At 43.9% G+C, this 16,460-nt stretch overlaps 1 protein-coding gene and 1 pseudogene across 2 annotated transcripts; one reads left to right on the forward strand and one right to left on the reverse strand.

Annotated features, from left to right (window-relative positions):
* Positions 1-6,087: 6,087 nt before the first annotated feature.
* Positions 6,088-10,847, forward strand: LOC310791767 (olfactory receptor 2K2-like; the record flags this gene model as incomplete). The annotated part of the gene is made up of 2 exons (XM_083653421.1): positions 6,088-6,880; positions 10,741-10,847. The coding sequence occupies 2 exons, from the start codon at positions 6,088-6,090 to the stop codon at positions 10,845-10,847; spliced, it is 900 nt and encodes a 299-aa protein (XP_083509547.1).
* Positions 10,848-11,239: 392 nt separating this feature from the next.
* Positions 11,240-15,492, reverse strand: LOC310791774 (putative nuclease HARBI1 pseudogene; annotated as a pseudogene). The gene is made up of 2 exons: positions 14,823-15,492; positions 11,240-11,247 (listed from the first exon to the last, which is right to left on the reverse strand). The product of its transcript is annotated as a putative nuclease HARBI1 pseudogene (transcript).
* Positions 15,493-16,460: the final 968 nt, after the last annotated feature.

Raw genomic sequence — 16,460 nt, forward strand, 5'->3', positions numbered from 1 at the left:
AGTGACACTGCAACATTAGTCAGGCAAGTAGAAATGTAATGCATTCTATCATGTTGCTGTTACTTATTTCCCCCTATCCTAATGTGATATAAAATTGTGGCTAAATGTTTTAGATCGGGGCTGAGATTATTCTCTGACTGGAGGGGAAAATAATAAATGATCTCTGAACTATCTCTTTAACCAAATCACATACATTTAGGCTATTCTATGTGATCTCCTTTTGATAACTAATGAAATAATGATATATGTTTTAACTTCCATTCACTGAGCCTTCCCTGAAACTGTTTGGAGTCCCCCTGGGGAGGCCCGCCTCTCACTTAGAAAACCTCTGTTTTAGACCATTGTTTTAATATCACAATTGTGTCTGTTACAGGATGACCTTACTCTTACGATGAGTCGAGAGTGGACAGTTGAGGGAGGAGGACACACCAACACCAAGGGAGGTGTTGTGGGGACAACTGAGGCCGTTCCTGGACAAACTGAGTCAGGTGTGCTTGTTTAAAAAAAAATTCAGGAAGACACACCACTCCAATCCATACACAGCACAAATCCTCCATCTTTCCACCCATGGCTCTTGTAGGGGTGGGCATCACACGTTTGATCTCAATACAATACTACATGTATATGGATTCATTGGACAATGATGCGATATTTGCCAATATCACGATTTCTATACGATTCGATTGAGCGGCTGCGATCGATATTAGACTATATGCATTGATTTATATCCGAGAGGGGAGCGAATATCCTCTTTTTCTTGCGTGCTTGCTATGGTGCTCGCATTGTTTGTATGAGAAAGAGTACGCTAATAATTCATATTGATGTTTTCACTGGCCATCGATGCTGTGGAGCTGAACAGTCACATGAAATCTCTTGCCCCGGAAGTGAGTTTCCCATTCATTTTTTCCATAGACATTTAAAAAAATCCCTATATAACAAGTTTTAAGGCTGGAACCAAGCCAACTCGTGACCTACTGAACTGTGAGTGACCATAAAACATTTAACTTGGAGCAAAAACAAAAAATGTATCGGATCATTGAATCGATGCATCAATGCAGATCGATGTATCGTTCCACCCCGAGGCTCTTGCTCCGTAGCCTGGTAAACCAGCCCGTCACGTGAACTCACATTTCATTTGGTTTTCCGTGACGGTCTGGCCCCGACGCCAGTGGGGGGGTTTAGCAGAAGGTGCAGAGCGGAAGAGCCAATCAGCGACTCCGCTGTGATTGACAGCGCAAGTTGGCCAATCAGGAACGCCACTAGCACTGCACTAACAAAACAGTAATGGCTGCCTCCTTGCCTGATCGTCTCGAGGAGTAATGTCAGCGTTTGTCTAGTTTATACAGCCATAAAGTGCTGTTAGTGCAGAAATAGACTCAATAACAACAATTAAACAAGTACAGGAGTATCGTCGCAACCGCAGAGTTTCTTGGCGGAAAATATGTTTTTGCCATTCTCCCGAGTGGATTTGGGTTTGATTGGATCCGACGCTGATTGGCTGAAGGAGTTGTCTGACAAGGCAACTACGCCCGCCCATGCTCCCGCCCCTGCTAAACCCCCCCCCCATGGCGTCGGGGCCAGACCGTCACACAGAACCAAATGAAATGTGAGTTCACGTGACGGGCTGGTTTACCAGGCTACTTGCTCCGTGCACTCAAATCACATGTTGTGTTCTCTCTTGACAGTTCATCGTGTATGAATAATGGTTCAGTATTGACACAATATTTGTTGTGCTCTGTTCACAGAACCAAAGCATTGAGATGAGACATGAAGCTGTTATCTGCACCCTCGTACTGTACCTTGGCGAGAAAGAAGAGGAACTTTTTGACGAATGCCAGGTAATGCATGATTTTTTTAACACTTTAAAATGTTAATTTGTTATCATTTAAAATGCAAATTAACAGTAAGAGAGGAAGGCAGACGAAGGGACGGAGGGAAGGGATGGAGATATTACACTCAGCGATGGCCCAAATGGCAGATAAAAAAAAATAAAAAATCATACTGTATCATCTGGAAGAACAAACTCAATTTCAATGATTCAAATTAAGTACAATCAAAAATCAAACGTGCTCTACGGTTACAAAGCCATAGGTGGGCCTTTTTCCATTGGCCCCTTTGGCCACTTGAGCTAAACCATGTCACCCTGATTTATGTTTCTTTTACCACTTTAAATGCGCCGAGCCTTGCCCGAGATGGACATGGGGCCAAAGGCACGGATCATGTTATCAGGAAATGGTACAGTAAAATGAAGCAGATATCTGAAAGTACAAACCGAAACACACGAGACAAATTAAACATCAAACCACAGAGATTTAATTATTAGAAGCTACAAAAGAACACTTGAGAGGCTTTTAAACACACCTTTCTCTCTGCTCTCTCCACTCTGGAGAGAGACAGGAGAGTTTGCTATTACAACCTATGCTGCAGCACAGCTGTTTATTTGAGGGGGAGGAGGGGGGTCGTCAAGGGTTGACTGAGGCGTTGCTGCAGCTCGCTTGCAATTTTGCAACCCGCTCGAGGTGGGTCTAGTGTGCTTTGGTCCCATTCCAGAGAAGGTCCATCTCGATCGCAGCTCGGCATGGCTTGGCACATAAAAAAAATTGTAATGGAAACTGAAATCAGCTCGACATGGCATGGCTTTACACAGCTAAAGGTGACAATGTGAAAGGTCAATTAAGGTGCAGAGGCACACGATTGGCTGAAAGCAACATGTATGCAGGGGCTACAATCTGGAATGCAGCCATCTTGTGCCATGTTCTGCAAATATTTTATGAATGCTGGCTTACTGTAAAAGCATCACAGCGTGAACTTACTGTAGATTTGACACAATTTAACATAATCTGAGCTATGTTTAATAAAGATCATTTTTAACACTACTGTATGTGTTCATTCTGCCCTGACAATGTAATCACTTCAAATGATTCAATCACTCTATTTTGTATTTGTTTCTCAACTGAATTGTCTTCTTTTTTCTTGTCAATTGTATGAGGGGGACAGTCGCAGTGATGCCACTCAACACATCCTCAAGATCCTGGTCGTCCATGGTGCTGATCGAGAGGAGCCAGTGGATGTATCCGTCGTCCTTGAGGGCAAGGAGATGTCAGGATGCGACAGTACTGCTGTCGCCATGGCAAGTACTGTACAATCTGCTGCTGGTACGCCTCAAATCACTTCTCCATCTTGCAAAAGACTGTAACAATTCACCTGCATTGGACCCTCGTCTCGCATACAGCAGCTTGTGGACTTTCCAATGTCATGACAGACATTAATCAATAACAGATGCATCTGATATAGAATGGTTGTTTTTTTGCTGTAACTGAATGTTCATTCAAGTGTCTGCTTTTCTGTAAAATGTTTCCAAAGTCAAGTCCTGGACATATTTGACCAGATCCAACACAAGTCTTTTAGAGCAGTGGTTTTCAAACGTTTTCACATCAAGGACCCCTACATGACACAAATTAGACCATGGACCACATTTGATAAGATTTTGTCCCAGGGTCCACCATCTGATACAATATTACAGAAAGTGTATGAAAATCCATGACCAAAATAGTCATACATTCTGTCATTGGATTACTTTTGGATGGAATTATAGTCAAAAAAATAATGTCTGTCGCTTTTTGATGGGGATCTTCTTAAGGACCCGTGGGGATCCCCAGGACCCCACTTTGAGAATCACTGTTTTAGAAAGTCAGAACATTTATGGTCGCTATGATTAAGGCACTTAAAGGGATAGTTTGGTTTGTTTGAAGTGGGGTCCTATCAGCTAGTTGTATACACTAACTGAAATAGGTACAGTGTTCTGGACGCTGAGCGCACCGTCTATCGAGACCCAGCACTCCAAGCAACAGCATCCACAGCTCTGTCTCTAGTACACGGGGCCAATAACTAAAACGTAATTTAGCCACCTAAAACAACGCCCACCTAAACAAATCAATATCAGTGTACATGCAAGCTCTATTTTGACAATTTTCAGCACTTTACTTTACCGTCAAACAGCCCTCTCATTCGGCACTATTTCCTCCCAACGTAGAACTACTGTATTCCTCCGCTAAACACCTGCACAGAACACAGAGCCGCGGTTTACAAAACAGAAAGGCTTAGAAGAGAGACAAAACACTGACTTACCTTAGAGACAACAAGTCACCTGGCCTCTCACGTCTGGGACGTTTTCCCCAATTCATCCTGGGAATGGTGAAAAAGGTCTGCAGGACACCCCGGCATTTAGGCAGCCTATTATGGCAGTTCCTCGTATCTCTCTTTCTGCGTGTTCACTCTCTCTCTGCAAAAGTTCCTCTTCTGTATATTAGTCTCTCTGGTTCATAATTGTATTTGTCACCAAGGTGAATGGCATATCGTCCTCGCTATCAAAATACTCATATTTTCGTTTGTGTATTCTATTTGTTGTCTTCACTAACAAGCTGGGAGAAATAACCCAAAATAACAGCTGATCTGCGGAGTAATCCAGCGCCGCGGCTCTGTGCAGGCGTTTAGCGGAGGAATACGGCAATTGTACGGTTGGGAGAAAAAGTAGTACCGAATGAGAAGGTTGTTTGGCAGAAAAGTAAAGCGCTGAAAATTGTCAAAATAGAGCGTACATGTACACATATATCGATTTGTTTAGGTGGCCGTTGTTTTAGGTGGCTAAATTACGTTTTAGTTCTTGGCCCCGTCTACTAGAGAGACAGAGGTCTGGAGGCTGCTGCTTCAGAGTGCTGGGTCTCGATAAACGGTGTGCTCAGCGTCCAGAACACTGTACCTATTTCAGTTAGTGTATGGAACTAGCTGATAGGACCCCACTTCAAACAAACCGAACTATCCCTTTAAGTGAATGATTTTTGAGTGGTCTTGTGTCTGCCCTGGTATGTCACCTTTTTCATTATCCATGTTTGCATCCCTGGTCAAGCTAATTCCACGGTTTTGTTGTTTCAACCATTTGGAAGGTTTTACGGAATGCACCTTAAGTAGATGCTTCCAGATGTCACATGTGATATGAACATTGGTGATTCATTGTTGGGAAAAAAATAAACTGTTAAATGGTATTTTAGTTGTGATTTGTGAATATTTCGTAACATTTATGGAAAACATGTAAAAACATTTACATAATAGACCCTTCTCACGGGGGCCATTTTGTGTCGAAAAGGCAGAATAAACACAGGTGCAAGCAAAACACTAATGAGGATTTCCAAATTCCAATCATGGAAGTTGGAAACCCTCATTAGTGTTTTGCTTACACCTGTGTTTACCCTGCCTTTTCGACACAAAATGGCCCCCTTGAGAAGGGTCTAATTATAGTGAGTAATTATTAAGTAATTAAAATGTCAAACAGAGAACAATACAGATGAATAAGATTTACTTGATAGTTTTAAATAACATTTACTTAAAGGTTTTAAGTAGATCTTACTTGATACTGGCAAGTGAGTTGTACTTAGTATTTCAGCACTAAAATTTACTTGAAAATCGCTGTGCAATTTGTCGCAGTGTTTTCTTTAAGTAAATCTTACAAATTATTTCTTTGAGTGTACATGACAGCAGAGTACAATGTTAGATTGTGTGTACTGTAACATGTAAACTTGTGTCATTCATACGTAACTTGTTTTCTTCTTCTAATGTTCCTGGATCCTCTACGTGGGTAGGGGAGTGAATTGTAATTGTATTATTTCATAATAATTATTTAATTGTGTGCACACTTATTATTGTTTTGTGAACTAATCCAAGGATAATGGTCAATTTTACTTTATCTTATTTCATTTTGGACCTTTGAAATACTTATAATATATTTTATGATAGCATTGTTGTACATTGCACTTGTTTTTTCCAACACAGCACTCATTGTGATTATTTGTATGAATGAACCTATATATATTTTTCTGTGCAGCCTGTTTGTAAATGAACTGTATCTTTCTGCAGGGACTTTTCCATTCACTCTGATTCAGATCATCTCTGACACACAATTTCTGTCGCACATTGTTTTCTGCAGATGTTCTGTATATGGAAGAAGGCAATTTAGTCGATCATTTCTAAAGCATTAAGTCAAATTATTTCATCATGTGCATACTAATTGTCTTGTGAACTAATCCAAGGATAATGGCCAATTTTACTGTATCTTATTTCATTCTTGGGGCTTATGCGCATCTTGGACCTTTGAAATACTTGTATTTTACAATAATAGCATTGTTGTACATTGCAGTTGTTTTTTCCAACACAGCACTGATTGTGGTTATTTGTATGAATAGAAGCTTACATGAACCTATGTATCTTTTTCTGTGCAGCCTGTTTGTAAATGAACTGCTTGGGACTGCAGGGACCTTTCCACTCTCTCTGGTTCAGCTAATCTCTGACACTCACACAGTTTCTGTCCCATTTTGTTATTTGCAGATGTTCTGTATGTATTCATATGGAAGTATTCAATTTCTCACTTTAGCCCTCATGTCTTATGATCGATACCTTGCTATCTGTCATCCTCTACAATATAATACACGCATGACATCTAACAAGGTGGCTGTCTTTATTGTTGTGACATGGTTTTACGTTTTTCTCACATACCTGATTGGCTTATCCTTGAGCAGGCGCTTGACACTGTGTGGAAACTACATAAACAATTGGAGGTGTGCCAACTATTCCATCATCAAGCTGGCATGCTCACGCTCTGACACCAGAGTAAATAACATTTATGGACTCTTTACTCTTGTTCAAAGTGTCTTAGTCCCTCTAATTCCAATCCTTTTTTCTTACATGAAGATTCTTCAGATTTGTTTTGTTGGTTCAAAAGAGACCAGACAAAAAGCTGTTAGCACCTGCACTCCTCAGCTTGTTTCCCTTCTGTGCTTTGCCTTTGCCTGCCTCTTCTTAGTAGCGACCCGTAGAATTGACAAGAGCAGTTGGCCCCGTGTGTTGAATTTTTTTTTTCAAGTGTATGCTCAGATATGCATGAATGTTTTAATGCTTTTAAATCCTATCATGTATGGAATGGGACTGTCCAAAATACGAAACATATGTAAAAGTCTGGTCTATTGTTACATACTGGCTCGTTCCAGGGTTCCTGGGTAGGTGTAATAAGTCTGGAAGAGTACCGGAAACCAAATATGTAAATACAAATAATATTTTAGTTATTTATAGTGTGTTGATTTCACAAAAAGAGACAAATAATGAAAAAAGTATCCCGATGGTGCCAGTGGCCCACTATCATTTACTTTATTTGGGTTGAGATCTGGTGAAATAAAAGTTCAGTAAATTCATGGTATTTAAAAATAATATGATTATGTTGAGAAGTCTTTTTTTGTTGATTTTTTTCTTGTTTTCCAGGGTGAGTGTAGGCAGTGTAAATAAATACAACATAATTTCATGTTTTTTTTGCCTTCCTGTATTTTCCCTATCATGAATCTATAATGTCATCCTTCATCCAGGAAACTTGACAGTTTTGTCACTTAGCCTTCATGTCTTATGACAGCTCCCGTGCTATCTGTTGTCCTCCACAATATAATGGACACACACTTGACATGGTGGCTGTCTTTATTGCTGTGATTTGGTGTCTGTGACTTGTCCTTATATCCTTAGGACCACAGTGGAAATAAGTCATTATTGTATTTTCCTTGTATGTTTATATTGACTACTGAATAAAAACCAATCAATAAAGTCTTGAGTGTCTCTTTACAACTGAAAGACCAAGAAAAAAACTGAATGAACAGAAGTTGTCAACAGTAATGAGATGATGTCTCTGGTTAAATGTGTCAATGAAACAATATTAAACATTCAATTTATAGATTCTATAAGTAGGGCTATATGCTCTATGGTCTATCTTTCATTTTGAAGAAACTAAGGAATGGTCTGAAATCCCAAACCCCATCTGACATTCTTCTGTTCATCTTGATCCACTCAATACTAACAGATCCTGTATTAATGATGGCCTCAACCTAGTTTCAAGATGAGGACCAGTCATGTTACCTCATACCACCTCCGTCCTTCGGATGAGACATTAAACAGAGGTCCTGACTCTCTGTGGTCATTAAAGATCCCATCGGCACTCTTCACAAGAGTAGGGGTGTAACCCCGGTGCCCTGGCTTTTCCCAAATTCCCAAACAGGCCTTCCTTCAATCATGGCCACCTAATCATCCCTCGTTGCTTGATTGGCACATTCAATCCTCAACTCTCCACCGTGACAGCTGATGTGTGGTGAGCAAGTTTACCCACTTGTCTCTCATGATTGAAATGCTAACATATTAATAAAACATAACTCACTACATAACTAAATAAAAAAATAAAGTGAGAAGTCGACATCCATGTCTGTCCAGACATTGACGTTTGAGGCAAATGTGAAGAAATTCCATCAACGCGTTCAAGATTCAAGATTCAAGATTCAAGATTTTTATTGTCACTCCATGGTACAAGTATCACGTGTGAAATTCTTGTGCTGTGGACTCCGTTTACAACATAGTACAAATATAACAGGGCATATGAGTGCAAAAACAACAAGAGACACAACAAGCAATAAGGCAGTATAGTGAGAGTCAGAGACAGTGGCATATTCACTGCACATGCACATGTCATGTGCATACTTTAGACGTGCTTAAACATTTTAAATTCTGCGTATTTGACATACAGGTGCAAATAGCATATTCCTTATTAAACATACAATTACACTCGGCGTTTTGAATTCGGCGTATTTGACATACAGGTGCAAATAGCATATTCCTTATTAAACATACAATTAAACATTAGACATACGTAATGGTAGCAGCTACAGTACGGCTACTACACTATTTGTGTATGTTAAGGAGTCTCGTGGCCTGCGGGAAGAAACTGTTCCTCAAGCGATTTGTGCGTGCTTTTGGAACCCTTGATGTTCCAATGTTTGATACGCGTTGATGGCGTATCAAAACAAGCTTGAAAATGTCATTGGAGAGGTCACAGTGACCTTGACCTTTGACCACCAAAATGTAATCCGTTCATCCTTGAGTCCAAGTTGATGTTTGAGGCAAATTTGATGAAACTCCGTCAAGGTATTCCTGAGATATCGCGTTAACAAGCTTGAAAATGGCGTTCGAGAGGTCACAGTGACCTTGACCTTTGACCACCAAAATCTAATCAATTCATGCTTCAGTCCAAGTCGATGTTTGAGACAAATTTGATGAAATTTCGTCTGCATTCCTGAGATATCGTGTTAACGAACATCGGACGGACAACTGATGATATATATATATATATATATATATATATATATGTAAGGGATAATGTATATTGAGGCGGTGATTACGGGGGAAATAATGACCGACAGGTGGATTGAGCCCGACGCGCCAGCGGAGGGCTTAATCGTTCACCTGAAGGTCATTATTTCCCAGTAATCACCGCCTCAATATACATTATCCCGCTTAGAACACGGCCTACAACTAAATCATTCAATAATCTGACAAAAATAATTATTCAAATAGATTTTTTAATAGCGTTTTCAACGACAAAGCGGTTTCATTCGTAATTGGCACACAAGACACCACAGCTGCAACTGGTTGGCCTAATTAGTAGTGTCTTGCTGACAAAAAGCTCTTATCAACTGATTAATCCAGGTGTGGCAGAGCAGCGGTCGGTTGTCGAGAAATAATGACCGGTGAATATTGTTGATTGACCAATCAGAATCGAGTATTCAAGAGAGCCGTGTTCTAAATATATATATATATATATATATATATATATACGTATATATATATAACTAAAGGGGACAGGGAGATTTTTCCTGTTTTTTATTTGTCAGAGAATGCTCTTTTTTTATTTGTCAGAGAATGCTCTATATGTCTGTGATCAAACAAAATATCTGGGTCACTTTATTACAGATCAAATGTCTGATCATGATGACATGTACAGACAGCGGCGTATGTTACATGCTCAGGCTATGATCAGGGGCATCATACAAGCCAAAATTACAACACATATAGCTGTTTGCCATAGTGCTTCTCCTCTGTGATATACCTGTCTGTGATTTCACTTGTCTTCCAGAACAGTGTGAGTGGTTAGGCTAGTTGCTTTTTCTCTGTCTGTGAACTGTTTATCCTTAGACTAGCTGTATTTTCTCTGTCTGTAAGCTGTTTAGGCTAGATTTTCTGTCTGAGTGAAACTCTGCGTAGTTTCCAGCTGTTAATTGCTCTCAGCTGACATCAGGCCAGCATTGGGTAGGCGGAGTTTAGAGCCCCTGTTGAAGCAGTATTTCTTAGCACAGTCAGTCTAAAGCCGCAGCTGTAAGCGGCACGAAGCCTCGGGGCACAAAGACAAGGGAGTCCATCGAGGGTAGGCCAGAGAATAGGGCCCTGTGTTACTTATCTTTTACTAACTACCTACTCTTCTACCCATGTGTCTTTCCCCCATCCCCGTTGTTACATCAGCCCATAGACGCCGTAGATATGGCAGCTTCAGATGTAGTAACCCATGTAATTTTTCCTACCCAAAATGCACAAGTAATCCCTTTACTATTACTGCAGGACTCTGGAACTGTCAGTCAGCTGTTAAGAAAACTGAGACCATCTCAGCTCATGCTCGATCTCAATCCCTCCACTTTCTAGCTCTGACAGAGACCTGGATCATACCTGAGAATAATGCTACTCCAGCCGCACTCTCCGCGGCTTACTCTTTCTCCCAAACCCCCAGACCCTCTGGGCGTGGTGGAGGCACGGGTCTCCTCATTTCACCAAAATTGACTTACACGGTCACTCATCTCTCTCATCTCTCTATATCCTCTTTTGAGTCCAATGCAGTTGCTGTTGCCCTACCGGTCAAGCTCAACATTGTGGTGATCTACCGCCCGCCTGGTCCACTGGGTAACTTCCTTGATGAGATGGATACCCTCCTCTGTCTTTCCTGAGGATGGCACTCCACTCATTCTTCTGGGTGACTTCAACATCCAGGCGGTAACCCTGCAACCCTCTTCCTTAACTTCTTCTCATCCTTCGATCTCTCCCTCTCTCTATCTCCACCCACTCATAAGGCAGGGAACCTGCTTGACCTGGTCTTCACCCGATCCTGCTGCACTTCCAACCTCACTGTCACTCTTCTCCCTGTATCCGACCATCACTTTATAACATTCTCCCTTCCAATCTCCCTCTCTCTCCTATCTACCCAGGAGGTTTCCACTACTCTTTTATCCTCTCTCTCCTCTGCTCTTGACTCTCTCTGCCCTCTCACCTCGAAACCTCCTCGATCCTCTCCCCCTGCTCCTTGGTTGTCTGAATCTCTGCGATCTCATTGAACAGAGCTTCAGGCAGCTGAGAGGAAATGGAGAAAAACACAGAACCCCAGGGATCTCTCTGCTTCCCACCTGATCCACTCTAACTTTACAGCTGCTGTCTCAACAGCAAAAACCTCCTTCTTCATTTCTGAAATCCAGTCCTCTGCCTCCAACCCCAGCAAATTATTTTCCACCTTTTCCTCTCTCCTCAACCCTCCCCCACCTCCCCCACCATCCTCCCTCTCTGATTTTGTAACCTTCTTTGCTAAGAAGGTAGATGACATCAGGTCTTCCTTCCCCCATCCAGTCAATAGCTGCAATACTCTCTGACCCCTGCTTACCTCCTTCTCTCCCCTCTCCCCCAAAGATGACCATAAGCTTGTCAGGTCAAACCGTGCCACCTCCTGCCCCCTTGATCCTATCCCTTCCTCTCTTCTCCAATCCATCTCCACTGATATATCTCCCTTCCTCACTACCCTTATCAACTCATCTCTATCCTCTGGTCTTGTGCCAGCTCCTCTAAATACTGCTAGAGTCAAGCCACTGCTTAAGAAAGCCTCCCTTGACCCTACTGCCATCCAGAACTACCGTCCTGTCTCTCTTCTCTCATTCATTTCCAAAACCCTTGAACGGGCTGCTTCCGAACAACTTTCTCTCTATCTCTCCCAGAATGACCTACTGGATCCTCTACAATCTGGCTTCAAGGCTTCTCACTCTACTGAGACCGCTCTCCTTTCAGTCACTGAGGCCCTACACACTGCTAAGGCCTCATCCCTCTCCTCTGTCCTTGTCCTCCTTGACTTGTCTGCAGCTTTTGATACAGTGAATCACCAGATTCTTCTCTCTACTCTCTCTGATCTAGGCATCTCAGGATCTGCACTCTCCTGGTTTGCCTCCTATCTCTCTAACCGCTCATACCAGGTTCTATGGTGAGGATCCCTATCCAGATCCTGTACTCTTAGCACAGGTGTGCCCCAGGGCTCAGTCCTAGGCCCCTTGCTATTCCTTCCCTATATCAGATATCTGGGCCATGTGATCTCATCTCATGGCTTCTCTTACCACTGCTATGCTGACGAGACTCAGCTCTACCTCTCTTTCCCCCGCTCAGACACCCAAATCGAGGCACGTATCGCTGCATGCCTCAAAGACATTGGTGCTTGGATGTCTGCCCACCATCTCAAGCTGAACCTTGGGAAAACAGAGCTCCTCTTCCTCCCCGGGAAAGACTGTCCCCTCACTGACCCATCTCCATTGACAACACTACCGTGTTTCCCTCTCAAACAGCTAAGAACCTTGGAGTGATCCTCAACAATCAGCTGTTTTCAAGATTCAAGATTTTTATTGTCACTCCGTGGTACAAGTATCACGTGTGAAATTCTTGTGCTGTGGACTCCATTTACAACATAGTACAAATATAACAGGGCATATGAGTGCAAACACAAGAGACACAACAAGCAATACGGCAGTAGAGTGATAAGACAAATAAGAGACAGTGGCATATTCACTGCACATAGGTGCACATGTCATGTGCATACTTTAGATGTGCTTAAACATTTTAAATTCGACGTATTTGACGTACAGGTGCAAATAGCATATACCTAATTAAACATACAATTAAACATTAGACATACATAATGGTAGCAGCTACAGTACGGTACAGTACAGCTACTACACTATTTGTGTATGTTAAGGAGTCTCGTGGCCTGCGGGAAGAAACTGTCCCTCAAGCGATTTGTGTGTGCTTTTGGGACCCTGTATCTCCTCCCTGAGGGTAACAGGGAGAACAGGCTGTTGTGGGGATGGTTTGTGTCTTTGATGATCTTCAGGGACCTCCTGAGGCACCGCTGGTTATACAGTTCCTGCAGTTCTGGCAGCTCACATCCTGTTACGTGGGTCTTACTCTTCGTAGCGCCCTGCGGTCCATGGTGGTACAGTTCCCGTACCAGGTGGTGAAGCAGCCAGTCAGCAGGCTTTCAATGGTGCCTCTGTAGAAGTCCCAAGGATTTCTGGCCTTAGCCCAAATTTCTTCAGGCGCCTGAGTCTGTGTAGTCGCTGTTGGGCCTTTTTGACAACAGTGGCGGTGTGACCGGCCCATGTCAGGTCCTGGTGGATGTTGACTCCCAGGTACTTGAAGCTGTCCACCCTTTCCACCACTGTGCCGTTGATGGTGATTGGGGGAGGGGGTGCGCCCCCCCCCTCCTGTAGTCTACAATGATCTCCTTGGTCTTGGAGACGTTCAGAGAGAGGTGGTTGTCCTGGCACCATTGTTCCAGGGCCCCCACCTCCTCTCTGTAGGCCGTCTCGTCGCTCCTGGAGATCAGCCCCACGACTGCTGTGTCGTCTGCAAACTTCACGATGGTGTTCGAAGATTGAGTCGCCACGCAGTCGTGGGTGTAGAGGTTGTACCAGAAGGGGCTGGAGACGCACCCCTGGGGCACTCCTATGCTGATGGTCAGTGGGGAGGAGGTGAGGTTGCCCACTCTCACCACCTGGTGGCGATCTGTCAGGAAATCCAGGATCCAGTCACACATTGCTGTGTTTAGTCCCAGATCCTTGAGCTTGCGTACCAGCCTGGAGGGTACTATGGTGTTGAATGCTGAGCTGTAGTCCACGAACAGCATTCTGTTCGGGGGGGTGGTGGGGAGGAGAGGTGGTGGAGGGTAGAGGTGGCGGAGAGGAGGGGGGGCGCTCTGGCAGAGGGGTCAAACCTAGCGTAGAACGCGTTGAGTTCGTCCGGCAGGGAGATGTGTGGGGGAATTGCTGTTTCTCCCCCTTGAAGTCAGTGGCAGCATGGAGTCCTCTCCATAGATGCCTGGGGTTGTTAGAGTCCAGTTTGGACTCTAGCATATTGCCATATTCTCTCCGTGCTCTTTTTATAGTGGTTCGGAGGGCATATCTTGTCTGCTTGTATTCCTCTGGTGTTCCAGAGTTGAAGGCGGTGGTCCTGGCGTGGAGGGCAGCCCGGACATCACTGTTGATCCAGGGTTTCTGGTTTGGCATTAGTTTGATTATTTTTGTTGGGATTATATCCTCTGTGCATTTTTTTATGAAGCCTGTTACCGTTTCTGCATAATCGTCCAGGTCCCCTGCAGCCCTGAATTCTTCCCATGCTGTCCAACTCAGCCTACATCGCAGAAACGGCCCGCTCCTGCAGGTTCTCCCTGTACAACATCCAACATGTAATGTAATGCTATATTCCTTTCATTGTTCTACCTTTCCTGTCTTCTCAGACTTGAAGGGAGATGCTGCGTTCTCCTCAAAACTGCATGATAATCTCAATCTAATAAAAAGAAGAAAGAAATCTACAGTAGGCTATATCAAATAACATGTCGGTGATGTCAGGTGCCGGACACGATGAGATGTGAGTGCCAAAATGCGACATTCACACTTCAAGTTGTACTCATGGTGATAAGAACATAATTGACACACATAATTAGTGAGCAGATGACAGAGATGACAGAGAATTTTTTATGACAGAAATCTGAGAATCCATGTGACAGGCAGTGTGGTGGAGAGGCACAAGAAATACCTCAGGTTCTCCTTCCAGGGGGTGTGGCCTACGAGTTCTGCATCCTCCCCTTCGGCAGACTCGGATGGTGTTACATGTGTTACATGTAATGGTGTTATAACGCCGTTCTTGGTCAGTCCTCGGAGCGATGATCGGTGTCATCAGCCAGCGTTTCAGTGGGTAACCACTGTCCCCAAGGAGCAGCCCGTTCACCCTGCCAGCCTCGAAGTCCTGGTACAGGGCACTCTCCCGGAGGATGCGAGAGTCGTGTGCCGATCCAGGCCATCTTGCCACCAAATTAAAGATGGTATATGTGGCATCGCAAGCTATCTGAACGTTGATAGAATGATAGCCTTTGCGGTTGACAAATAAATATTCATCTTCAGATGGTGCCTGGATCTTGACATGGGTGCCATCAATACACCCCACGATGCCCGGGATGCCGGAGGCCTGAAGGAAACGCTGTTTCATCCCCGCAGCCTCTGGTTCAGTAGGGAGGCGAACGTGAACAGCAAGGCGGCGTTTCAGTGCCAGGGAAACTCTGCGAATGACCCGACAGGCAGTTGACTTGTGGACTCGGATCATGTCCCCAACGGTGTTCTGGAAAGCCCCGTTTGCATAAAAACGAAGAGCAATTAGCACTTGCAAAGCCGGTGGCAGCGCTGCATTGCGGTCTGACACATACTGTAAATCCGGTGACAGCTCTTCAATAAGTTCAAAAAGATCTCTACGACAGAACCGAAACCTCTCAATCAGCTCCTCGTCATTATACATGTCCAATGGATTGCTTCTGTCCCTAATTACTCTCTCCCGTCTAAATGCCCGCTCGTTGTCAAGGCGGTGGACAAGACGACGTGCCATTGTTGTCAAATTTCGCGCCGTCACTGTGCCACTATGCTCGAGAGTCTAATCATAATACAGTGGCCACTACTGTAAGTGCGTCACTACACTACACTCCTCCCACCCTCCCTCGCTCCGGGAGGAAGATGGCGGCGATTGAGCCAGACAGACTCTGAATGAAATTGAATGTAACGTTCCCAATTCTATGTATTAACTTCTAAAAAACTAACGGCAACATTTTGGAAGGCGGGTTAGCTTAACTAGTTAGTTATAATCTAACGTCGTGCTTTCAAAGACGGCGAACTGGCGGTGTTACGACGATGACGGTCAAAAAGGTCTCCGCGGAGATCTCTGTTACAGGCAGGCTCTACGCCTCCTCCTGACGAGGCGTAGGAGTTACGCCTGGTCTTAGTGAAAATAAGGCTTAAGTCGTCTTGGTGCAACCGGCGTAGCTGTTAGGTCATAAAGTTACGACCAACTTAGCTTAAGACCAGTGTAAGACCAGTTGGTGCAACCGGCCCCAGGACCTTACGAACCGGTTCCAAATCCCAGTTCTCCCATTTGTTTTCTAAGTGAGGATGTTTAAGGTGTAAGGCCTTGGGGCCCGCTACGCGCTGTATTGGCGGCGGAGATTTTAGTGAAGAGGTTGGTGACCTCTGTGACCCTGATGGTCCCGCTATGGGGGTATCTGGGGCCGTATCCGGGACTACCAACAACGACCTATCTGGTGTCTGGCCCCCCTGAACCCCTGCACCCATAGGGGTTAAAAGCTCAAAAAGTTGTCTAGTTTCTTGTGTGTCTAGTTGATACTGTGTTAAAAAAAAAATCCTCATCACTCCCCGAGTGTAAAGATGACCCCGAAGCCACACTGCTCTCTGGTGACCTATGAGGTCTCCTTTGCC

Source organism: Poromitra crassiceps (assembly GCF_964638095.1).
Source record: "Poromitra crassiceps genome assembly, chromosome: 2".
Classification (NCBI taxonomy): Eukaryota; Metazoa; Chordata; class Actinopteri; order Beryciformes; family Melamphaidae; genus Poromitra; species Poromitra crassiceps.